Genomic DNA, 24,474 nt, shown 5'->3' with positions numbered 1-24,474 from the left:
TTTTATGGAGATGCATTGCTTGCAGGGATTAAGTAGAAGATGGGGAAGAAAGAAGACAGACACACAAATTCAAATACTGAGATACATTGGATGTGGATGGGAGGATGGCTTGGTTCATTTAGGCTGAAAAAAGGCTTTAAATGCCACTTTACATATGGAACAGTTTTTCTTGAACATGTAGGATGCAGTGGAGAAAATGACCAAATAGGTCTTCCATTTTTATCTTGACCTGTCCCTTTTCTTCTATTCTTCGTTAACTAGTTAAAGGAACTGGCTATTCAAGGCAGCAAGGCCTATTAGGGTGGCTTGAACCCTCAGCAATACTTTTTCGGATTTGTTGGGAGGTTTTTGTTGGTATGCTTTGGTGGGATTCTCGTACTATAAAGACAGTAGGGATCATAGAGAGTCTCCCATCGGGTATGTTTTCCTGGTTCAGCCGCTACTCATTTAACTCAGGGAAAACAGCACTGAACTGTGACAGATCCTTACAGGATGTGAGGGCATTACGCCGGCTGTGTTAAAAATACCACTGTGAAACACAGAAAAAATAGTGTCAGCTCCACAGAGACTGGCCCACTGGAGTCCAGTCCTACAAGACCTTCACAGCCCAAACCAAAGTGCATTTTAGTTGTGCCATTGCAATATCCCTGTGAGAGAGACCCTAGGAGACTTGCACAGCTCTGCTGTGGTCTTGTGCCATAATTTGCACCCACCGTTCAACTCCATTGACTTTAACAGGGATTGATTTCAGCACCAGAACCACAAATTACTGTCATTCCTTTGCAACATCAGTCAATAAAATACCTTATCAAGTCAAGCTGTACATTCTAATTAATTCCGTAATTCTAACTGTAAATTCTAACTAACGAAGTAACAAATTTTATTCTTTTAAACCTTACATTTGAGGTTCTCAGATAGCCTGGGGGCTCAGCGCAGGACAGGAAAGGAGGGCTCAAACAACACTTGAAAGTTCACAGGTCTTGTATGGGTGGCAAGCGAAAGGCAAGCAGGGGCCAGCTGCACTAATGTACCTACACTTCCTACCTGTGGTTAAGTCCACAGTCATTCCCCTCAACTCCAACACGGCTGAACACCATCCTTCTCAGGCTGTCCCTTGATGGTCTGCCCCCATTTTCTTTTATTAGTGGGCGTCTGTTCATGACCTGGACATGAATCATCTTATTTCGCACCTCGATGGTCCTCACTGACGTTGTTGGTGGGCATCTGTCAGTGGCCTGGACATTGCTCTTCTCAGGCTCAACTCTGATGCCTTGCGCCAGCGCCGTTGGTGGGTGTCTGCACCAAATTGCCACCATTTTGTTAACGTCAACCCACGCCCTGATGGTCCGCAAAAACTTTGTCAGTGGGTCCAGATTCATTTGTGCATCATCCACCTTCTGACGCTTATTGCAGGGTTGGCCATCAAGGTCGTCCATTTCTTCTGTGTATTTCCTCTTCCTTTTCAGCCGCTCCATCTCATCCAGCCTTGGACGCTTTTTGGGGGGCTGGCCATCAAGGTCATCCATTTCTTCCGGGTATTTCCTCTTCCTTTTCAGCCGCTCCATCTCATCCAGCCTGGGACGCTTACGAGGGGGTTGGTTGTTGAGGTCTTTCATTTTTTCCGTGTATTTCCTCTTCCGTCCCAGACGGATCATTGGATTCATCCTTTGGGCTCTGCAGCGCACTGCCCAAAGCCACCAAAGGCTGGCAGTCCGTGCCTGATTGCTCTGCATAGGTCACTGTGCAAATGCCCTTCGAGTCTCTCTGTTGCACTCCAGGTGCAGGAAGCTTCTGGACTAGTTGCTGGCACTTTGGCAGCCCCTTTATTAAGGTGGGGGCGAGATGACCTCATAGAGAGGTGACATGACGTTTAAAGAGGCTTCCCCTCTTTCCTCACACCTCATTAAAATGGTTGCCCTGGTGCTGGCAATTACTCGCCGAGCTTCTCGCTCCCCGAGTGCCAGGGAGACACTTGAAGGGCCCAGCTTCATGGGAGCCACTGCACAGGGCTGTTGCGTGAGCCCACCACAGGGACGCCAAGGCCAGGGCGGCCTGTGGGACTGGGTCTGCGGTCAGAGGCCAAGATGACTGATGGGCCCTTGCTGTCTTCAGCTCCTCCTGTCTTCAGTGATCGGAGGCACGGCTGAAGGCAGAGGCAGCTCCACCACCACTGCCCCTTTCTGCTGCTCGGAGAAGAATGTGAGGCCCAGGAGAGAAGCGGAGAGAGACCGCTTGGGCTCGGTCCCTCAGTGCTCCCTCAGGAGGCCTCATCAGGCCCATCCTGTTCTGTGCTAATTAGATATCTCCGTTTGGTGATAAAACCAGACCTGGCAGAATTTGGGAACTTAATTAATTTTTGTCAAACATTTAGGTAATAATAGGCCTATGAACAGTTGGAAACCTGGGCTTACAATGCACAAGTCTTGCGATCTTGTTTACTTTTAGGTGGTTATGCTTAAAATCAGTGGATGTATGAGCAATACACGCAACGTATTTTGATTTCAAGAACTTCACGCAATACGTTCTGGATTTCTGCAATTAAAAAGTAGTTTGAATGATCTTTATTAGGAAGTTCATGGCATAACATGAAAATAAACACATGCCCTAATGAATCAAAATGGATTAAGTTATGGAGAAGTTTGCACAGGATTTTATTAGACCCAGTTTCATTGAATATTTTCAATGAAAATAGAAAAAGATTAGAAGGGCAATTCCCCCGCTCTACTTTTTGATGTGGAGAACCAGGGTTGAGGCTGTTACATTCTGATGTGGTGTTTCCTGTGATATCTGTGGCAGGGTTCAGAAAGGAGCTGTATTGCGTTTCCGTGGCAAGGTTTTGGTAGCAGGGGGCTGCCGGGGTGGCCTCTGTGAGAAGAGTCCAGAAGCTGCCCCATGTTAGATAAGGGCCAGTTCCAGCTGGCTCCAAAGAGACCCGCTGCTGGCCAGAGTCAAGCCATGAGCAATGCTGGTTGGACCTCTGGGAGAGCAGATTTAAGAAAGAAAAAAATAAAATAAAAAATAAAAAAATAAAACAAATAAAAATAAAAATTAAAAAATAAAACATAAAAAATAAAAAATAAAACATAAATAAAAATAAAAATTAAAAAATAAAAATAAAAATACAATTAAAAATAAAAATAAAAAACCTGCTGGGCAACAGCAACTGAGAGAGTGAAGAGTGGTAAACTGCCCTGCAGTCACCAAGGTCAGTGAATAAGGAGGGGGAGGATCCATCAATCCATTTCTTGGGGGGCGTGGTCTGCACCAACTTTGTTGGTGGGCGTCTGCCCAAGTCCTGGATGTTGTTCTCCTCAGCCGAGCCCCCGATGGTCTGCTCCCATGTTTTCAGTGGGTTCCCAACCATCGTTTCCCCATCATCCATCTATGGACACCTTCTGGGGGGTTGACCGTTGAGGGCATCTATTTCTTGGGTGGATTTCCTCTTTGTCCCTAGTAGCACAATTTCATCCATCTTCTGACACTTTACAGGGTGATTGGCCACGGAGGTCATCCACTTCTTGGGTGGACTCCCTCTTCCTCCTGAGCCACACCATTTCATCCAGCCTTGGATGCTTACAGGGGGGTTGGCCGTCGAGGTCATCCATTTCTTGTGTGGATTTCCTCTTCTGTCCCAGACGGATCGTTACATCCATCCTTTGGCCTTTGCAGCGCACCACCCAAAGGCTGGCAGTCCCTGCCTGATTTCCCTGCACCCTGTCTACTCCAAGTCTCCTTGAATTCCAGGCACTAGGAACTTGGCAAGAGGTTGCCAGCTACAGGGCAGCCCTTTTTATGGGGCGGGTGCCAGCATACACTGAGGTGGCACGAGAGTAGGTGGCAGCTGACATCACAGGAGGCCCCTTCGTGGCAGAGGAGGCAGATACTGAGTCCACCCAGCATCGTTTTGCTCATCCTTACCACAGATCTTAGAAACAGTCTTCCCCATTCCATCTCTTCCATTTGCTCCTTCTGTTGCTCTTGAAGGAACCGAGCGGATTCTGACAGAGCTGAAATTGGTTGTGCTACTGTTGTATTTGCTCCATTCTGCTCCTGCCTTTCACCTTGCCTGACGGCTACAGATGGGTCCCTCCTGTTTCAAGGGGGGAAACAGATCCTAGCCCAGGAGCTGGCAGGACTCACTGAGAGGGCTTTAAACTAGGTATGAAGGGGGATGGGGATGAAATGAGGCTCAATAGAGATGATCCTGGAGTACATGGAAAACAGCTTCCTGACTCAGCTGGTTTGCTGAGAAGGACTACCTACCAGAGAAGGACTGGTGGGAGATGTGCTGGTCGGGAGCTACCTTGGTCAGAGTGACCACAAAATGGTGGAGTTCTCTGTTCTTGGTGAAGTCAGGAGGGGCGCGTCAGTTAAACTGCTACCCTGGACTTCCGGAGGGCAGACTTTGAGCTGTGCAGGACACTGGTAGGAAGGGTCCCTTGGGAGTCAGTGCTGAAGGGCAGAGGGGTCCAGGAAGGCTGGATGCTGCTCAGGAAGGAAGTCTTAAAAGCGCAGGAGCAGGCTGTCCCTGTGTGCTGTAAATGAGCTGGCGGGGAAGAAGACCAGCGTGGCTGAAGAGGGAAATTTTGCTGAGTGTCCAGGAGATAAAGAGAGTTTACGTGTGGTGGAAGAAGGGACAGGCAACTCGGGGAGAGTACAAGGGAGTTGCCAGCATACGCAGAGAAAAAATCAGGAAGGCTAAAGCCGAGCACGAGCTCAGCCTCGCTCACGGCTTGGACAGGTACACTCTTTGCTGGGTTAAAAACTGGCTGGATGGCCGGGCCCAGTGAGTGGTGGTGAACGGAGTGAAATCCAGCTGGCGACCGGTCATGAGTGGTGTTCCCCAGGGGTCGGTGTTGGGGCCCATCCTCTTTAATATCTTTGTTGATGATTTGGATGAGGGAATTGCGTGCACCCTCAGAATGTTTGCAGATGACACCAATTTGGGGGGAAGTATTGATCTGCCGGAAGGGATGAAAGCCCTGCAGAGGGACCTAGACAGGTTGGATCGATGGGCAGAGGCCAATGGGATGAGGTTCAACATGGCTAAGTGCTGGGTCCTGCGCTTTGGTCACCACAACCCCATGCAACGCTACAGGCTTGGGGTAGAGTGGCTGGAAAGCTGTGCAGAGGAAAAGGATCTGGGAGTGCTGATTGATGCTCACCTGAACCTGAGCCAGCAATGTGCCCAGGTGGCCAAGAAGGCCAACGGCATCCTGGCTTGTGTCAGGAATAGTGTAGCCAGCAGGACCAGGGAGGTGATTGTCCCCCTGTACTCTGCTCTGGTGAGGCCACACCTCGAGTGCTGTGCTCAGTTTTGAGCCCCTCACTGCAAGAAAGACAGTGCAAGAAGGCCCTGGAGCGTGTCTGGAGAAGGGCTACAAAGCTGGTGAAGGGCCTGGAGCACAAGTCCTATGAGAAGCGGCTGAGGGAACTGGGGTTGTTGTGTCTGGAGAAGAGGAGGCTCAGGGGAGACCTTACTGCTCTCTACAACTGCCTGAAAGGAAGGTGTGGGGAGCTGGGGGTCGGCCTCTTCTCACAGATAACTAGCGATAGGACTAGAAGGAATGGCCTCAAGTTGCACCAGGGGAGGTTTAGGTTAGAAATTAGGAGACATTTCTTCTCAGAGGGAGTAGTCAGGCATTGGAACGGGTTGCCCAAGGAGATGGTGGAGTCACCATCCCTGGGGGTGTTCAAGGAGAGGTTGGACGTGGTGCTTAGGGACATGGTTTAGTGAGTGACGGTGGTGGTAGGGAGGTGGTTGGACCAGATGATCTTGAAGGTCTTTTCTAACCTTAATGATTCTGTGATTCTAAACATATCTAAACTACCCCTAAAGCTGTGGGATGAAGGCCCAGGAAGACAGCTCCGGCCCTGAGCTGCTAGAGGTCTGATGCTGGGCTGAGCAACATATTTGCAAGAGATGGAGTATTCTCAAGGCTCCATGTGTTCAAAACCACGCCAGAGCACACATAGACAGTCCAATCTCCTTTGTCAACTTGTCACCTTCATTTGGAAATGCAAGGTGCACTTCTGCAGACTCGTGGTTTTGTTCCCTGCTGTGCTGGGGACTCCCACTCCTGTGATACCTTGCTGTCATTTTTAATTGTACAGAGTGTTTCAGTAGCCTGCTCCACAGAGCAGCTGATCACTTATGTGCTTTCAAGGCATACACAGACAGAAAAAGACAATACTACATTTCAAAAATGAATTCTAGCATGTGCTTGATGATGCCTGCACACTGCTGGAGTGCTGAGAGGTTTGGCACCTTATCCCATCTGAGTGCTTGCAGAACAGCCTCGCTCCTCCAAGGAAAGCTCCACAAGTGGCATCTGCTATGCACATGCTCTCACCCTTCAGCACACTGCACCATTTGTGTTTTGTATCCACAGATGCATATTCTTGGAGATATCCAATACAAAAGCCAACTAGTCATTACTTGTAACTAGTAACTAATTTGTAAGTTGATCTTAACAGCAAGATCACACATTAGTAACTACGTTAATATTAAGGCTGGCAAGCGTAGAGCTACATCAGATTTAAAAGCAGTTTACAGATACTGGTATAAATAGAATCAGTGACACTAATTCATTGAATTTTGAGGTATCAACAACATCATTTCCCTGTAATAAAGGAGCCTCTTCTATTCATTTTAAGAGTTTATATAACCCTCAGGGACGGGCACACCAAAATTTGACAGCTGGGGATTGACTGTATTTCATCTGTGCAGTTCATCTAATGCTCACAAGCACAAATGAGAACAAAGCAGAAGCCACCAGCCAGGGAGGAGGCTGCCAGGCTGGACAGCAGCTGTATTTGTAATGCAGCAGTGAAAGAAAAGAATGAACCATCCTTTTCACAGTTTTAAATTTGGACTGCCTCCAGGAGCCCAAAGCAGCAGGCTGATCTCAGTACCTCTCCTGCTCGCCACGCAGGAAACTGGGGTAGAAAATTCTCCTTGAATGAAGAAGCAAACTGTGTGAGAATGTCATACCCTGCTGCCAATGCCTCGCAGCAGAGCAACCCCAGGCTAGTTGAAAGCCCGACTCTTTGCTACTGTTCTCAGAAGTACTACCCAGCCTGGCAGCTTCGTATGAATTACCACCCTTGGCCAGCTTCCCACAACTTATTCACAGTAGTAACATCTGTTGCAGATTTAATTCAGGAAAGTCTAATTATTACAGTTGCTCAGCACTGGGGATCACCAAAGGTCTGTGACATGTAGCGAGGAGGCTGTGAAGGTTAACCAGAACTGCAGGTAAATTCTGACTGGGATTTGCAGAGCCCACTTGTCCCACAAGCTGAGACCAGCTTTCTCTGGGCATGGTACCTGCACAGCACTGCTCTACCTTTGTGTGACCCTGAAAGTAATTTGACTGGCAAGCCCACGGCGGAATTTCACCTGCTCTTCTTCCCAGAGAGCTGGCAGTGCAGCAGTTCTGACTCACAGGGCACACATGTGGGAGCTCCTCCTCCTTTCACTGGAGGCTGAGCTAGCTCTGATCACCTCCCATTTTCTGGGGGGTGACAGATGCATAGTTCGTGGTGAGCAGGCTGCTCAGTCTCTCATCTCTGCATATTCGTACTGGGTAGGAAGAGAGATGAACCACATTGCCGAAGACTCAGTGTGATGGTCTGTTCTGAGACATTAGTGACTGTAATGCAAATGCAGAGCTGTACAACTAACACAGGAATATTTTATAAGGACTCGACAAGGAAAAAAGAGGGTTTTATTCTTTATGGTAAACAATTAAAAAGAAACAACAGCTGTTCCTATTCGGGCATATGAAAGACCATCCAGGAGGGCACTTGACACCCAGCAACACCTATTTGGGCCAACACATGATGTGAGACTGCATATGTGCAGGCCACGACTGATCCAGTAGCACCTCTCTCCAGGTGCCTCTGCAACCCTGCTCAGCCACTGGCAGTGAAGTCTAACAGCCACATCTTATTCTGTATAGTACCCCCCAGCTACATTTCCTTGCTATTCCTGGTTTGCTTTGCTGCCATTTCTTTCCTACTTCACTGGATCAGCAACTCCTGGAAGTGTTTGACACTTTATTTCACGAGGAAAAAAGAGCGTGTGGCACTGCAAGGACAGAAAGCAGCACAGGCGAGAAGGGGAGGGAATACAGAAACCAGGAAAGTCCATGAGGAGATTCACCACTGATGTCTAGGCTTCTGTGCATTTGTAAGAAATCAGTGGTATTTTGTTGCAATTATTGTTCATAACTGAGAACTTCCTGCACAACAAAAGCTAATGTTTTCAATATTTCTTGTCAAAATATTCAAAATGCCTGCCATCTCCTGGTGCTCACAAAAGGACAGCAAATGCAGGGAACAATCACGTGAAATGGGAAAAAAAAATAAAAAATAAAAAATAAAAAAAAAGTGGACAGTATTTTGTGTGCAGTTTTACTTCTCTTGCGTGGGGTACGCTGTGAAAGAGGACAGTGCACGTCAGGCCTGTCTGACTTGGAGAATCAGAGTCACTCAGGTTGGCAGGGACCTCTGGAGATCACCTCACCCAGTCCCCTGCCCAAAGCACGGCTGACTACTCTAATAAGATCTAATAAGATCAGTAAGTCCCAAATCCAGGTATGGCACACAGGGCGCTCTGAAGCATGCTTGTCCTTTGGCCACTACCCGTTGTTCCTAATGCATGGCTTGGCCACGAGGACACACAGCCCTGACACCACAGCACTCAGGGCCTCACTGTGGTTTCACCAAACTTCAGCTGAGCACATCCCCCTTGGCCTCCTGGCGTAGTCACTGCTGCCGTATTTCACAAAATGGCCGAAGCTGTTCCTTCCTGTGTCTCTTACTGCACTGCTTCCCCAAGCAGGATCCCCACCTGGAGACAAGGCCCTCCATGGCAGCAGCAACCACCCCACACAGCTGAACTTTCCCTCTAATTTGAGGCTGATGGACCCCAGTGTGACGTAACAAGGGGCAGGGCCATCCCAGTATGAGGTAACTGGATGGGGCTACCTCCAGTGTGACATAATTGGCGGGGTAGGGTGGGGTGGAGCAGGGCCACTGGCTCTATAAAGGAGTGCCTTGGGGAAGGTGGTGCTGGTGTGGGTTTCTGTGGTTGTTGCAGGCTGTTCTGCTGTCTTTCAGGATGTTTGGTTTGCGGGTGGACGTTGGCATGCTGCTGGAGCCCCTGGGCTTCATAAAGGTCCTTCAGTGGGTGAGTGGGGCTGGGAAGACCCTGGGGGAGGCCTTGTTTCCTTCATGAGGCTGTTTCTCCTTCTGGCCTGGGCCTCGCTTTGCTCCCATGCCTAAGTGGGGCAGGCCTGATGAGGTGTGTGTTAGCAGGCTGCTGGCTCCCTGATTTGTCTTGCTGCTGGTGGCTGCTCAACAAAGCTGCTCTTCAGCCAGCTCCTCTGGCTGGGAGGGAAGAAAGCAGTTCTGTAGATTAATAGGATTATGTGTTAATTACAAATATTATAGTAACTTGTGCTGCCCAGTGTTGGAATCTTGTGTTCTCCTCATTGGAGGGTTGAGGCTTTGCTAGTGAACAAAGGGAAAGCAAGAGCTAGAGATGCTCTTGAGTGTGCAGCTTCCAGCTGCTTTAATGTACAGCTGTGGGTGTCTGAGACTCTTAAAAATGCTTATTAACTGAGAGGTGGTGTGCTGGCTTTTCCCTGTAAGCATTCAAATTTTAAAAGGTACTTCTGCTATAAAGCTGAGAAAAATGCAAACAAACTTTCAAATTGCCTTACTAATTATGTTGCTCTCTCTTCTTGGTTATAGAAACTCAATGTTTCCATTCCCTCTTGACATCACATAATGCTTTCCCATCACTAGCTTCATCCTTTGCTTACTCTTTCACTAGCTATTTTTGCCAAAAGTTTGGATTTGTTTCCTCTGAGCTCTGGTGATGTATATTAATATGGCTGTGTGTGAACTTCTGTAGATTTTTTCCTTTTTTGCTTTTGCAACCTGCGGAGGCTTTCATGGTGAAATTACCCTTTTAGTTTCCTGCAAGGGTGTGGTGAACAAAACTGTAACAGCTGCTTTTGCATATCCATTCAGGTGAGTGTTCTCTTCAGTTGTTACTCATTATATGCTGATTATCTTTACTTTGCTTTCATCTGTCTTTTTCTTCATGATTGCTTACACTGTTAATTCAGATACTTAAAGTAAGCCCCCCTGACTTTCTCTGTGGTAGCTAAAAAAGTGAATATTTAGTTATAACTGCTCAAAGCATTGTGATTGTCAGTGCCCTACAAAAACAAGTAGTTAGAGCGGACAATTGGTTCTGTTATTGCTTTAAATTGCTCTACCTTAAACTATATCCTAGCAGAGTGTAAAAGCTGCAAAAATGATTTAATCAGCAAAACAACAGTCTTAACAGTCTTTCTTCATCAGTTTGTAGTTTGGAGGCATGACTGTGATGTTTTTGCTGTATAGCAAGCTCTAACCACATGAAGTATCATCTTTTCTAGGCTGAATACTGTTGCTTTTAATGCACCAGATCCAAAACGCTGTGGTGGTACTTGGACTGACAGCTATCTCGTGGGCAACTTCTCCTCTTCTGCGCAGTTCTTTGTTACACTTGCAGTGTTGGTATTACTCTACTGCATTGCTGCCCTTGTTGTATACGTTGGATATAAGGATGTGTATCAACACAATAGCAAGTTTCCACTAACTGTAAGTAATACTACGATATTTTAATGCCTTGCCTTCTAAAAATATAAAGAGATGGGAAATAGTGCTAACACAAGAGTACCTGAATTAATTTATGAATATTCAGTATTTCCAAAAGATAGGTGGAGCTTGAACCGAATGTCTTGCATCAGTAGCTACAGCACTCTAGCAGAAAATGGAAATCTATGGCATGTTATCCTGTTACTGAGTCAGAGACTGGAATGAAGTTCATTCTTAAGTGAACAGTGTCTTCACGCCTTCTTCGTTATCCTGTATTTGAATATGCGTTTGGTCTGTAGGGGGAGCCTCTTCTGTTAGTCACTAGGAATTTGCCATCTGTAGAGCACCTGCTGTGCAGATGTGAGTAGCAGAGGGAAATTGCTATCTTGTGAATTTTACTCACCTTAAATACTAAATCCTTGATCCTCAGGATGAGACATTCCAGAGCATGCCAAAAAATGGATCTTGTGACCTTTCAAGCCAAGTCTTCACATATCAGCAACCTAGTCTTAAATTATCTGCTTTCTTCTCCCTGCTGGTACCCTAGCTTTGTGAAACTTCAACTTTTATAAACAAGTGTCAGGCGTCTGATTTAGAAACTAATTTCTTCCAAAGGATCAGATTGCCTTTTGTATTTATCAAGCATAAGCATACACAGTTCTGCAGTTGATAATCAACAGATTATAACTTGTGTTGTAATTACAGTAGTGTTAATGTCTAAATGTGCTTGGGCTCGTTAGTACTGATGTGGTTATTCTGATATAACTGATATAGTCTCTGCCTTATTTTCTTGTGTACATTCATGCAATTTTTTAAAGCCTTATAATGAATGCTTTTCTTCTGTAGGACTTATTTGTCACTGTCATAATAAGCTTTCTGTGGCTAGTCAGTACTTTTGCTTGGTCAACGGCACTTGCTGACATCAAAATATCCACGGGGGCCAGTATTATTTCACAAACTGACTCTTGCAAAGCACCAGGAACAACTTGTCACTTTGTTTCTGTGACCAGAATGGGAACTCTGAATGCGTCTGTGGTATGTATTTCTTGCACTGTATGGTGTACAATAAATGTTACAGAATTAGTCAGTAGTACCTGAGAATCCTATTCTACTGATTATGTGTTGCTTCAACTTAAGATTGCTTTATGGGATATCAGTCATTCAGACCTATTAATACAGTGGTAAACATTGACTGGTATTCCTTTTTCCTTATTTTTAAAGGAAACTTCTTTCTTCAAGGAAATAAACAGAAATAACTTGCAGGGTCTGTCTTTTAGAATTACTAGATATGATAGTTCCATACACACTTAAGTTGCCATACTATTTCTGTCTCTAGCCTAGAGCACCTTCATATGTTGCTCAGCCACCCAAATGGCTTGCTGACTTATGTAAGTATGGAGGGAACACTATGCTTCCTGCTTTCCATTTGGTGCTGAGCGTAGCTTTTTTTTCTTAAGCGCGTGAACTTTTGCGAACTTTCACACATCAGAGGTTCCTTTATAAGACAATGATTGGTATGGAGTGCTCATAGTCATAGGCAGTACTCTTCCTCACAGCAGGGCAAATGAGGCTCATTGTATGATTCTCCTAGTAAATTCTGCTTTTTAGAACTGTTATAATTTGTTGGCCCAATAATCAATCATGTGCTCTGCATATGCAGAGGTACTGAGGGACTGAAGAAAACTTGTAGAACTGTCCTTTGTATGGAATAAGTTGACTATCTGACTTTTTTTTCAAAGTCTATTTAAAATACCCTGTAATATTTGAAAGCATGTGCCAGTGTCTCCTCCCAATTAGAGGTTCCAGAGATAGCTATTGTTTCTGGCTTGTTTTGAAGTCATATTCTGTGTTCTTGATGTGTGGGAGTTCTTTTAAGCCTAAACTCACCTTTTTTCTCTTAACTTGCAGGTATTTGGCTTACTTAATATCGTTTTGTGGGGAGGAAGTACTTCGTTTGTATACAAGGACACCAACTTGCGCAACCAGTCAAACAAAATTTCTCAAGTTGCAGGAATATATCCAGCTCAAAGAATATGAAAATGAGATGATACCTTGAAGTGCTTCTACCTTCACATCACATTGCCAAGAGCATGGAGCTATTAGGATTTCTTTCAGTAATAACTGATAGTACAAAATGGAAGTCTGCGCAGACTATTAGCTTGACATAGGGTCTTTGAAATTTCAACTGAAATGTTATCCTGAAATATATTATACCTTAACAAAAAGCTGCACAGCTTTGTACAATCTTTGAAGAGCAAAATATTGAGGTTACTGATGCTCTGGGGAGAGTTCTTATGTTACCCTCATAGGAGGGATGGGTAAGGAGCAACTGTATTTGGGTTATGACTGCAACCTATTTACTTCTAATAAGCCTTTAATGAAAGTGAAATGTAAATGCAACTAGGGTGTGTGAAATTCCCATGCAAATGTAGTTCAGCTGCCTCCTCTGATTGGTACCTTGCAAAAACCATAGGCGTAAAACTTGTAGCTGCGTCATAGTTGTAGGCATCATACATGGGTTTGCAGATGGTCCAGATTACTGTATCAAATCTGTCAACCAGTCTTACTGGAAGGGTGTTATTTCTGTGTTTAATATGTCACTATTAAATGGCTTGGGACAAGAAGACAGCTGAGTTTCAATAGAAGATCATTTCTCAAAGATGACGTATGTGCAATAGCTGACTTAAACATTAAAACAAAGTATGGTTCAATACTTTCACAAATACTTTAGACACCCAAGCTACTGTGTTCTAATAGCTAATGGTGGGGTTTCTATGAATAAAGAAACTCATTGTGTGGGCAGTCTTTGTATCTGAAAGAACAGGAATACAGTTATCTGAATATGACCTAGTCCTTGATACTGTTCAGTTTATTTACACTTACTTGGAGCATTACTTGAGCCTTCTTGTGGACAGCCATGTTGTGGTGGTTTTACATGGGTGGGCAGCTGAGCATCGCCCTAGTTGCTCTCTCACTTCCCTTCCTCAAAAGGAAAGGGGGAGAAAATACAATGATAAGGACTCAAGGGTTGAGATAAAGATGGGGAGATCACTCAACACTTATTGTGATGGTCAAAGCAGACTCAGAGTAGGGAGATAGCTTGTTAGTAATAGGCAATAAACTTTAGTAAAGAAGTGAGAAACCAGGGAAAGAAACCAGAAACACAGAACACCTTCCCCTCCCCATCCACCCTCTTCCACCTCCTTTCCCCGAGCAGTGTGGGGGAATAGGGTTTGTGGTCAGTTTATAGCACTTTGTCTCCACCACTCTTCTCGGTCACTCTCATCCCCTGTGCTGTGGGGTCCCTCCCACAGGATGCAGTTCTTGCCAAACTGATGTGGCGTGGGCTTCCCACAGGCAGCAGCTCTTCAACAACTGCTCCAGATATGGGTCCATACCATGGGGTCCATCCCACAGGAGCGAACTGCTCCAGCACGGGTCCCCCATGGGCAGCAGCTCTCCCCAGACCCCTGCTCCTGCGTGGGCTCCTCTCCACGGGCTGCAGCTCCGGCCCGGGGCCTGCTCCTGCGGGGGCTCTCCATGGGCCGCAGCCTCCTCCAGGCCACATCCACCTGCTCCACCGGGGGCTCCTCCACGGGCTGCAGCGTGGAGATCTGCTCCATGTGGGACCCATGGGCTGCAGGGGGACAGCCTGCTCCACCAGGGGCCTCTCCATGGGCTGCAGGGGAACTTGTGCTGCCTGCCTGGAGCACCTCCTGCCCTCCTTCTACACTGACCTTGGGAGCTGCAGGGCTGCTTCTCACTCCTTGCTCTCCCAGCTGCTGTTCCACAGAAGTTTTTTTTCCCTTTCTTAAATCTGCTCTCACAGAGGCGCAAAAAACATCGCTTATTGGCCCGGCTCTGGCCAGCGGCAGGGCCCTTACCTGACGTGGGACAGCTGCTGGATTCTTCTCGTAGAAGCGACTCCTATGGCCCCCTGCTACCAAAACCTTGCCATGTAAACCCACTACACATGTGAAGATATCTGACTTCGTGAATTTCCCAGAAAGAATGTTTGTTTTGATTAATCTAATAAACTCCTGTTCAATCTCTCTGATTCCTTTAAACTGTGTCATCAAATAAGCATATGCAAGCTATGGTGTGTGTAACACAAATCTTAATTGTTCAGTATGCTACAGCTACAGCATTTCTGATAATACACTTTCACGCTGAAGATTCTAATAAAAATAGTATGACAAATGTGCCTTCAATCCTTACTGCTGTGATAGATGCGAATGCACTAGGTTTTCAGCTTTTGGGACATGGCTTTAGCTATTGCTGATTGTGCTAGCTGAATGAGTTAACTGTGCTGCAGAGGAGTTCTTACGCTGATGCCTTCAGTTGTTTTTCTGGTGGGTTTGTTGTTTTGCAGACTATTTGTTACTCTTGCAGACTACAACTGCCTGCTGCTGCCCATTTTGTCACTTACTGTGGGCATTCCTTAGAACCATCCAGCACAAACTGTGCTCTGCAGACGCTTTCATCTAAAGGACAGATGAAACCACCAAAACCTCGTTCTTTGGCAATGATGTTTGTGTTAACTTCACACTCAAAGGTCTTCAAGCAGTTGGTGATTGGTGTTAACACATTGATTGACCGAACTATCTCCACAAACTTCCTTGGGCCTATTTTATATGCAAATCAGCCACGATGTGTATGCTCTGCTCGTAGTCCTATGTTCCTGGCACTTCCTTTGCATTAAATGATCAGAAGATGACACCTGGCTGGGTTACTGTTCTGTCATTTTAGTAATTTTAATTGGGTCTTGAAGCTTCACTGGAATTATTGATGTTAAAAGATGAGCCTGATCTTCTCTTTAATCTCTGCTACTAGGTCATACGCAGCAGAATTGCATCGAGCTATAAATACAGTGTGAATCTTCTGGAAAGGCTGCATGTATAGTAATTACAATGCTTAGGTGTTAACTAATGCAGAACATGAAGCTTTTATCAAGATTGAAAGTACTGAGCCAGACAGTTGTTTATAAATACAAGGAAGCATTGTTTAGAAATGGTCTTACATTAGCTGTTCTCCTGTCTTTCATAACTCCTGCCAAAAAAATGACTTGTGATGTCCTTTCTGACCTCTTCTCTTGTATCAATTCCATGTTCCAAGTTCTAACTTTAAGCCTCAAATCCTCATTCCTCCTTGAAGAGATTTCATTTATTATCTAGCACTGCCCTGAGCTGACAGTTGTCACTGATGGCTTCTTTTGTAACAGTATGTTTATATTGCTATGTATAGTTGGGAAGAGAGAAACAAAGAAGAGCTAGTGAAAAAAAAAAAAAACCTGTAGTTGCTGCACATAGGGCTGTTTTTTTTGTGTGTGTGTGTGTTTTTGTTTGTTTGGTTTTTCTTTTTCTCTCTCTCTTTTTTTTTTATGGTTAAGTCAAAACAATTGAGCCTCCTCAGCTGTTGTTTTCTTATCAGAATTATAGACACCTGAGATACAAAAGCCATGTGCTATTTCATCATGATGAACTAAGACAGCCTTATACAAGTGACTCTATCAGGAAGATAATATTTAGAAGGTTTAGTAATTCCATTGCTGTATTTTTAATTCCAAAGCTAAACCTGGAGCCCATTAGTGTTTGTCACCTGATCAAAGTTAGCACTGCTTTGACCAAGGTTGAACCAAGTTTTTTTTTTCCAGAGGTCTCTTCTTTGTAATGTTCTTTTTTTTTCTAACATCTGATGCATCGTTTGCTTTTGTCCCTTGTTTGTTTGTTTTGTGTTGTTTGTTTTTTTTAAATTTTCAACCAGAGACTCCCTGCTTGCATTATGCTTATTTAAAGTATGTATTTCATCCTAAAATCTAAAACTTCTATGAGTTTTCTTACTGCACAAGGAAAAAAACCCTGCCAGTTATAGACTAATTAAGCTTTCCAATCTCATAATTCTTTGATATAAAATATAAAATATATCAAATATAAAATGATGAATTTATATAATTCATCACATGTAATTCTATATATGGTACGTATAAAACTGTTTTTTAACCTTTAATATTGTTTTTAACAAAAGCAAGTTCCCGTCTATTTATCTACCACCTGCAGCTCCGGTGCCGTGACAAACTGACTGTGTCCCAAACAGCGCTGTTGGAGACATTCGAGCAGCTTAGTTATAAACTGGTAATTGTGTGTATTTTTGCACATGAGAGCAGGAATGGATTAGGTCGGTGTATGCCTCGTTGGCTAAGGTCCAGCCAGCAGCTGAAGCCAAAAGAGAGCTGGAATGCTTTTGTTTCAACCAAAACTTAAATTTAATGTGCACTCGGTCTGTTTTCATGAAGGTTTTTTATGAAGAGGCATTTCTGTCCTCAGTAGGGCTGAAACTTTCTCCTGCACTTTTTGTAGATGAAACAAGTGCATCTCATCTCCGGAGTGCTTCCCTTAGAAGGCAGAGAGATAAAATACAGCAGACAGGACTACAACTGGTAAAATACACGCCAAAAGATACAGCGTTATGTTGTGAAGAAATTCAAGCTGATGACTGCACGCGTGGCGTGCTCTGCACAGATAAACGTTAGCAGTGTCCTGGCTCTGCAGGCTGAGGTGGATGTGCTGTGTAGTCCTCAGCCAGCAAGATTTCAAAAAGAAACAACAGGCACGTGTCCCCTTCTGGTTCATTAGGATAAGGCTTGTTCTGCTTTGTGCAGGGGAGGGACTGGTGCAGAGCACCGCTTGCTTTGATGTCTGCTAGAGTCCTGCCACTGGGATGAAATGGAAAGCGTCGTGCAGCAGGAGCAAGCAGCTGCTCTCAGTTACACTGGACACCCACAAAGGGCTGAGAAGCCTTTGCCTTTGAATTGACATCACGTTCACGCTGGCAGCGCCGAGATGCTCGGTGTCTTATTTACTCATGAGAGCGGGGAAAGAAAAAAAAAAAAAAGAAAGACTGCTGAGTGATTTACCAGCTTTATCTCGACTGCACAAGAATCACTGTTGCTAACAGGAGCTGCAGTGTGCTTGATCCCTCTGTACAGAGGGAACAAAGGGCCTGGAAATCTGCCAGATCTCGAAAGGTGTCCTCAGCTGGCAGCAATCTCTCTTGCAGCCATCAGTGGAGCAAGCTCATAAAAATCCTCTCAGACTGCCTGTATCCTTCTGGTAGCAAGCTATGGTTATGCAGCCCTGGCAGGTGAACTGAGGTGCGATACACGGTGTGATCGTGAGGCACCGTGATCGGAAACCCATGGCAGGAACAAAGGCTGGATGGTGGCGGTGCAGGAAAATGGAGCTGGGGGGTCAGTGTGGGATACCAGCAGGGAACTTCACGGCCAAGAACAGAATCCTGCCAGCATTTTGGGATGCCTAAGGATGGGTTCCCTCTTCTCCTTTGACACCAGTGTTAATTGCAAATAGTGGAGGTGTATTTGGGTTGCCACATCTCATAATTCATCCTCCGCTGAAGGAACCTAGCTCAGTGTTGCTGCTGCCAGGAGAACTGCAGCTACCTCTGCCCCATCAGCAGTGAGTGGTTTGTACTCGACACTACATCCTGCCAAAATCCGAGCAATCCCTCATTTATTCATAAAATGCACTCTATCTTTTCTTGGCTTATGAATTTATGTTAGTGCTGCCAGCTGCATTTCCTTCTTACCTGTCTGCTGGGCAATTTGACTTAATGCAGTCATCAAGGAGGCTCTGTACTGATCCCTTCAGGCCTGATTCTCAGGCTAAGGAAAAGCTGGTGCAGCACAAGCGCTAACAAATTTACACACTTCATTTCAATTTGATCCAAAATTTGATGTAGTTTTTCTAGAAGTAGCGCTCTCCAGTCCTCAGCTTTGCTTTTTCCCTGTGGCCCAAGATCCTCAGCTGTCTGTCCCAAATCCCCTGGGTCATTTCTTGCATCGTGAAGCAACCACAGTTTTACCTGCTGCACCTCCCCGCCTCTGGATGGTGTGCAATCAGTTGTTACACATGCCGCTGTTCCCAGCTCCTTTTTCTTTTACCATTTATGCATATCATCCCCTAAATCATTTTCCTCTGCTGACTTCAAATCTAATTCTCCGCCACTTTCTGCAGATACAGCAGCTATTTTTAATTTTTGCATCCTGATCTGCTTTTGCAAGCATCTAATTTTAGCTTCGCATTTAATATGATCAGGTTCCCTTGGAGCTCTCCGTTGCTCTAGGGCGAGTCGCTGCACTATGCATGTTAATCCTTCTGCTGGAATCTGTCATTTTCTGCTTCTGCAGGTTTATTTTTCCCCTTTTCAGCACTGAAAATACCATATTTCACTATTACCTTTTTGAGCCGCTAGACGGTACTCCTTTTCAGGTTTCTTAGGATTTTCTTTTAAAACACAGTTTTCAGATCAAAGCAGTCATTTTCTGCTTTTACACTAGCTCTATCAGCACAAAATGTTGTAGTTGCTTCCCACAGCAGTCACAGTAATATGGGAATTGTGTTCTCAAGTTTCACTTCATGGTTTCCACAATAACTGGAGAACACTTACTCTGCATCACCCTTGTCCTACAGGCTGAGATGGCATGCACCTTCTTCCACAGATGGGTCCCCGTGGCCCAGAAGGTCTTGGGGCTTTTGTTTATTTGATTGTTTGTTTATTCTCTTACATCGCTCCAATCTTCAGCTGGATCAGTTGGCATCATTTGGGTGGCATTAGTGGCCTGTTGAGGTCTCTGCCTGCAGGGGAGGACCTAACATTTGGTGTCCAGCAAAGGGAAAAAAGACTGGGCAAACCGTGACGGGCACACACTGGCTAGCTGACGAAACCCATTTTTTTTTTTTTCTGGTGCCATGCAACGCCCTAGTGTGAACTCAACAAGAGGAGGCTGTGATGCCATCAGATCCAAACTGTGCTATTCTTTAACAAGACGTCATGGAACAGTGCACCTTGGAAGCTGCCCCCCGTTCAAGGACCCAGCACTGCCCCCAAGCTCCTTACTGACACAGTGTGCTTGTAGCATGCCTGGAACAAGCCACGTTTATGCCTCGGAAACAGCCTGCAATTAAACTGAGCACTTCACACTGATGCTTGGTGAACTGGCCAGCAAAGAAGAGATTCCAAATCAGAAGAAGAAGAAGACGGAACAAGGAAGCAATATGCTAATAATGGGTCCAAAGCAGAAAAGAAAAAAAAAAAAAAGAAAACAAAAAAGAAAAAAAAGTTTTGTAGTCCATCGAGCTGTAAAAGCTCAGGGCTGAACTTCTCTTGGCTTTCAGACGTTCCCAGCAGTGGCATACAAGGCATCTTCAATACAGAGTCCCAGCAATGACCCCAGGCACAGCACCAGCAGCAGGGTAGGTGCTGGTGCTGGGTAGGACTCAGAGGCTGCAGAAATAGGCATGGGATTGGTAGGGTTTCTTCCCAGAATATCATGAATGCAGGTAGATCAAGCAGTTATGGTTAGAGAAGAATAGCATGCATGCCAGTAGAGGAGATAAGGGTGATTATTTTTAGCTTTAGTTTCCACAGAGACTGTGCATCAAAAGTAATGAGAAAGGACTGGCAGGCACTGGCACCTGTGAGGCTTGCACTCACCTCCATGAAGAGCATCTCTAGGATGAAGCTAGACCAGGATGTAAATCTGAGAAATGCATTGCTAAATCAAAGAAGCCAAAGGGCACATATTCTAATCTTGTCCTGAGGCCCTGGGAGCTCTTAATCAAGGAAACAATAATTTCGTTTTGATCTTTCTTGACCGACTGTTTTTACATGTGGCTGATGTGTGCGCTGCATGCACAACCCTGCTGGAAATAGAGGAGGGCTGCAGGAAACCCCCAGAATTTCTGCTTTCTTCTTCAAGAGACCGTGACCCTATTCTTCCAGGTGCAGCACAGTTATTCGTATGGATCTACAGCAAGTGCAGCAGGCCTTCGGCCTGGAGTGACAGAGCTTTGTATCTGCCATGCGTCAGCACTGGTGCCTCCAAACGGGCAGGACTTTGAAGGGTTGGGGCTGCCTGTTGCTTAATTTTGCTAAGAGGGTAAACTCATGCTGCTTCCAGGTCAGTGATGGGGCAGGACCTCTGCAGGAACACCTAACGGTATGACACTGATTCAACCCTGGCTGTGCATGAGGAAATCCCCGGGACCATCCACCTTTGTCCCGACTTACCTGTCAGAACAGCACCGAAATGTTGATCTGAAACATCTGTCGCTTTGGTTCATCATCAATCTTCTGAGCTGGCTCCCTCACACCAAGCACAGCAGTGATGGGGAGAGGGGGTGAGAAGGAAAAAGGCACCAGCTGCAGCCTTGCTGGTCCTGTGTACAGGCTGAAGCAGGATTGTTCCAGAAATGATCCAGCCTGCTCCACTGTAACATGATCCTGTAATGGGATCATTCCTTACTTGATAAATCTACATCGCTGTGGTGTCCTACAACCCTTTTTCTCACTCTTTCGGATGTTTTTAATATTTTTTTTTCTCAAATTTACTTGTTCTTTCTGCCTTTCTTCTGCAACCTCCTTCTCCTCTCTCTTGGCCGGCAGCCTTTTGGCGTCGGTGCTGCACTGCACCCACCTGCTATATATATTTATGTGTGTGTGTCTGTGTGGATATATATAAAAATATATACACAGATAGATATATAAAAGGGAAAGTCGAATTTCCCCGCGTCGCAGGCCGCCCTGGCCCTGTTCCCAGCCCCGCAGGCAGCCGAGCCGCTGGGGGTCAGTGTTGCTCCGCTAAAGCTGCGCTTTAGGGCCCAGGCTCCACACAGCAGCCCCTAAACAAAAAGCCATGGGGAGAAGGTTCCTGGAAATTCAGGAGTAGTGCGAGGCTGCAGCAGGAAGAAATATTGGGGAAAGCCCTGGGGGAAGGGGAGGGATGGAGCCCGCTCTCCAGCGGTGTGTTTCGGGGTGTTGCAGGGGCCCAGTGTGGGTGCTCGGGGCCTGGTCCCGCACCGGTCACAGCGATGCTGTGGGAGCACGAAGGTCAGGCTGTCGCTGGGAGTACTGGGGGTACTGGGACCTCCCCAGCTCCCTGGAGCAGCCTTCACAAGCTGGGGTGCTGGTGGGCCGGCTCATTTTCACCTGGATACGCGCAGTCCCTCTGGCAAGGCGATCAGATATCATGGGGTGCCATGAGGTGTCGCAGGGTGCTGAGGGGTACCAGGGGGTGCTGCGTGGTGCTGGACACCCAGGCAGGGCAGGCTGCGCTGGATAGGCAGGGCTGAGCCAGGCAGATCCTGCGCAAACACAGCCCTACTGCCCTGTTGGAATATCCCCCACCAGTAACCACGGGATGGAACAGGAGATTAGGCACGACTGCAAAACTGGGCCGAGTTTGGTGCCGGAGAACTGCAACACAATGGCATCCTTGAATAACACTCAGAGTAAGGTCTGTTTTGTTTTCAAGTGTGAAAACAACACGATATGGAGCTTGCTGCAGAAACTCACTGAAGCTTGTGTTTGTCATCTTTGATCTCCTGGCCAGGCCCATGCTCTTCTACCTGGCTGCTCAGAAGCACATCTCACGCATCATTCCAGATGCAGAATGACCCCAAAGGCAGGTCCCAGGAAGCAGCCTGCAGACTGCAGAGCACCGGCAGAGGTGCCTGTTCTCCTCCTGGGATCTGAGCAAGCAGCAGCAGAGCCGAGCTGACCTCCACACTCTGCTTGCTGCTGATCTGCAGCTTCCTCAGGTGCGGGTGCAGCAGCACAGACCCACCCTGAACACCCTGGGCTGAGGCTCTGCTGATCTGACTCGGTGTGTCTGGCGTGTAGGCATCGATATCTGATCTAGGCAGCCAGAGAGAGCTGCTCTTAGGGTGCAGCTCATCTGATCGATTCCAGACAGACGACTGATTTGCAATGAGATAAATAACCCCCAAAGTGCCTTTGTCTCCCCGGTGACTACACGGGGAGCTTGCAGCAACTAGCTCAGACCAAGCACGTCCCAGATGCTGGCACGTCTCAGCTGGAGCCTTGCAAAGGGCCTGCTCTGCTTGCAGATCTCAGGCAAGCGATAAACACAGCAGACCTGGGACACATGCGAAGTGCAGTTGTGGTCGCTTGCGTATTTCCATTATGGTGTTGCAATCTGGGTCTCATCAAATAACCCAGCAGCTAGATACTTTGCTCAAGAGGAGGATTGTCCCCCCTGTCTGACCACCACCTTGTCTGAGGGGGTCCCAGCCCCATCTGCTCCTGACGAGCAGTCACAGAGTGGCAGCCGCCTGGGCAGACATTCTCCATCTCTGCAGCTGAAACTGTTCTGTGTAGGTCCATGAACAAATACAGTATCACCACTTTTTTATTCCTTGATAAAAGTGAAGTTACATGTCCAGAAGCTGAGACTTACAATGTTTACTGCAAGTGCTAATTGGTATTGCTAGCAACATGAAAGCAGAGCATTTATGCATTAGAAGTGTATTTGCTTTGGAGAAAAGAACCAAAAACACAGCAATATGTTCACACAAACTGCGGGGGGGGGAACTAGACCCAGTGAGGAAGAGTGACCCGTGCTCTTTCGTAATCCTTCTTGAAACTTCCGTAGCAACTTTAATACAAAGCTACCGTGTGGAGACACAACAATCAAACACTGCCACAGAACTCACACTGCTTTGTGTAGACTTTGGATAAAATTAATGTGTGATGTGTAACAAGCAGCTGGAGGTCAGGAACTGGTGCCCTCAGCCACCCTGCTTGAACCATCAGACACTTTTCTTTCTCTTAGAGTCTCAGCTTATCAATGCCATTACTATAAAATACATGGCACCAAAATTCACACCTTGTAAACTATATGCACAGAGACTAGTAGAGCTATTGAAGACTAGAGAAGCTGTTCGCATCATCTAGTCTGGCCTTCTCCAGCACACAGAAGCTGGTTTTGACTTCTGAAGTATTCAAATGGTGGAAAAGTCCCACAGTCTTAGCTAATTGTTCCAATAATTAAATGCTTTTATTGTTTAGAGCCTACTCTAATCCTTGCTCTCAGTCCATCTAGTGGCAGTTTTCAACACTGAATCTGTGTTCTCAAAGACACTTCTGAATGAAAAAAGAACAAAAGCTGGTTTAACAATAAGATGAGGTTTCTAATATTTAAAGCTGTACTGCACAGCACAAGTATCTGTCACATTCATACAAATAATAAGTGTACATCTAGGTCAGTCAGTACTAGTACTAGCTTCTCTGCTTTTGCTCTACAAAAGAGACTAAAATGAATTGCTGGGCTTCAGCTTGGTGTGACGTGAGGCTGTTCTTGATTCCTTCAGTGGGAAAAAAGTCAATAGCACTAGGGGCAGCTGATGGGAAAATTATGCTGCTTTTCCGTAAAGCTGATGCTCAAATAACGTCATGTTCTTTGATTTTGTAGATTCTGAGCAAGGAGTACCTGGAAGTAGTTTTGGCACGGGCAAAATAAGGTGAAGATCAGGATGAAGAATGAGATGAAGCTGGAGGTCAGCATTGCACCTATCAAACTAACTGTGAGTCAGGAAGCATGTAATAGGGTCGGCATGTTGCTTCCCCATGCAGCAAATTGTGTGGAATTTGTGAGAGGACATATTTTGTAGGAACCTGTCCCACAAAAGGCTGAATGCACCAGCTAGGCTCACCTCCGCTGGATGGAGGCATCCTGGGCAGTATTAGCTCTTAGATCTTGCAGCTCGCAGATCAGTGGTGCCTCTTTGTAGCTGTCTGTTGCTCAGAAGCTAGAGTATGCAAGCACCACCACCAGGGTATCTGCTTCTCACCCAGATGTTGGCCAGCTGTGGGAGACTGCGGCACCAGCAGTGTTGGCCGTGACAATGAGTCTGCTTACATGAATGTTCACAGCATGCTGTGATACCATGTTACGCTGTTGTTGGCTTTTTTTTTTTTTCCTGAGAAGGAAGGAAGGAA

The 24,474-nt window shown here is 46.1% G+C and overlaps 1 protein-coding gene and 1 long non-coding RNA gene across 2 annotated transcripts; both read left to right on the top strand.

The window, feature by feature from the left end:
• The first annotated feature begins 9,038 nt into the window (after window positions 1-9,038).
• SYPL1 (synaptophysin like 1) lies at window positions 9,039-13,544 on the top strand. The gene is made up of 5 exons (XM_080594122.1): window positions 9,039-9,196; window positions 9,926-10,044; window positions 10,458-10,662; window positions 11,506-11,694; window positions 12,568-13,544. The coding sequence occupies exons 1-5, from the start codon at window positions 9,128-9,130 to the stop codon at window positions 12,694-12,696; spliced, it is 711 nt and encodes a 236-aa protein (XP_080450248.1). The 5' UTR covers window positions 9,039-9,127; the 3' UTR covers window positions 12,697-13,544.
• Window positions 13,545-15,550: 2,006 nt separating this feature from the next.
• On the top strand, window positions 15,551-18,310 carry LOC308188305. Its single transcript, XR_013945378.1, has 3 exons — window positions 15,551-16,287; window positions 16,716-16,790; window positions 17,016-18,310. It is a non-coding gene; the product is annotated as an uncharacterized lncRNA (long non-coding RNA).
• The last annotated feature ends 6,164 nt before the right edge of the window (window positions 18,311-24,474 follow it).

The sequence above is a fragment of the Anser brachyrhynchus genome (assembly GCF_964034855.1).
Source record: "Anser brachyrhynchus genome assembly, chromosome: 1".
Classification (NCBI taxonomy): Eukaryota; Metazoa; Chordata; class Aves; order Anseriformes; family Anatidae; genus Anser; species Anser brachyrhynchus.
This window is presented reverse-complemented; position numbering and strand designations above follow the sequence as displayed.

Coding starts and splice junctions, on each gene's coding strand:
- SYPL1 (XM_080594122.1), top strand. CDS start 9,128: ATGTTTGGTTTGCGGGTGGACGTTGGCATGCTGCTGGAGCCCCTGGGC. Junction 10,663..11,505: donor ATAGCAAGTTTCCACTAACT/GTAAGTAATACT, acceptor TTTCTTCTGTAG/GACTTATTTGTCACTGTCAT. Junction 11,695..12,567: donor GAACTCTGAATGCGTCTGTG/GTATGTATTTCT, acceptor CTTAACTTGCAG/GTATTTGGCTTACTTAATAT.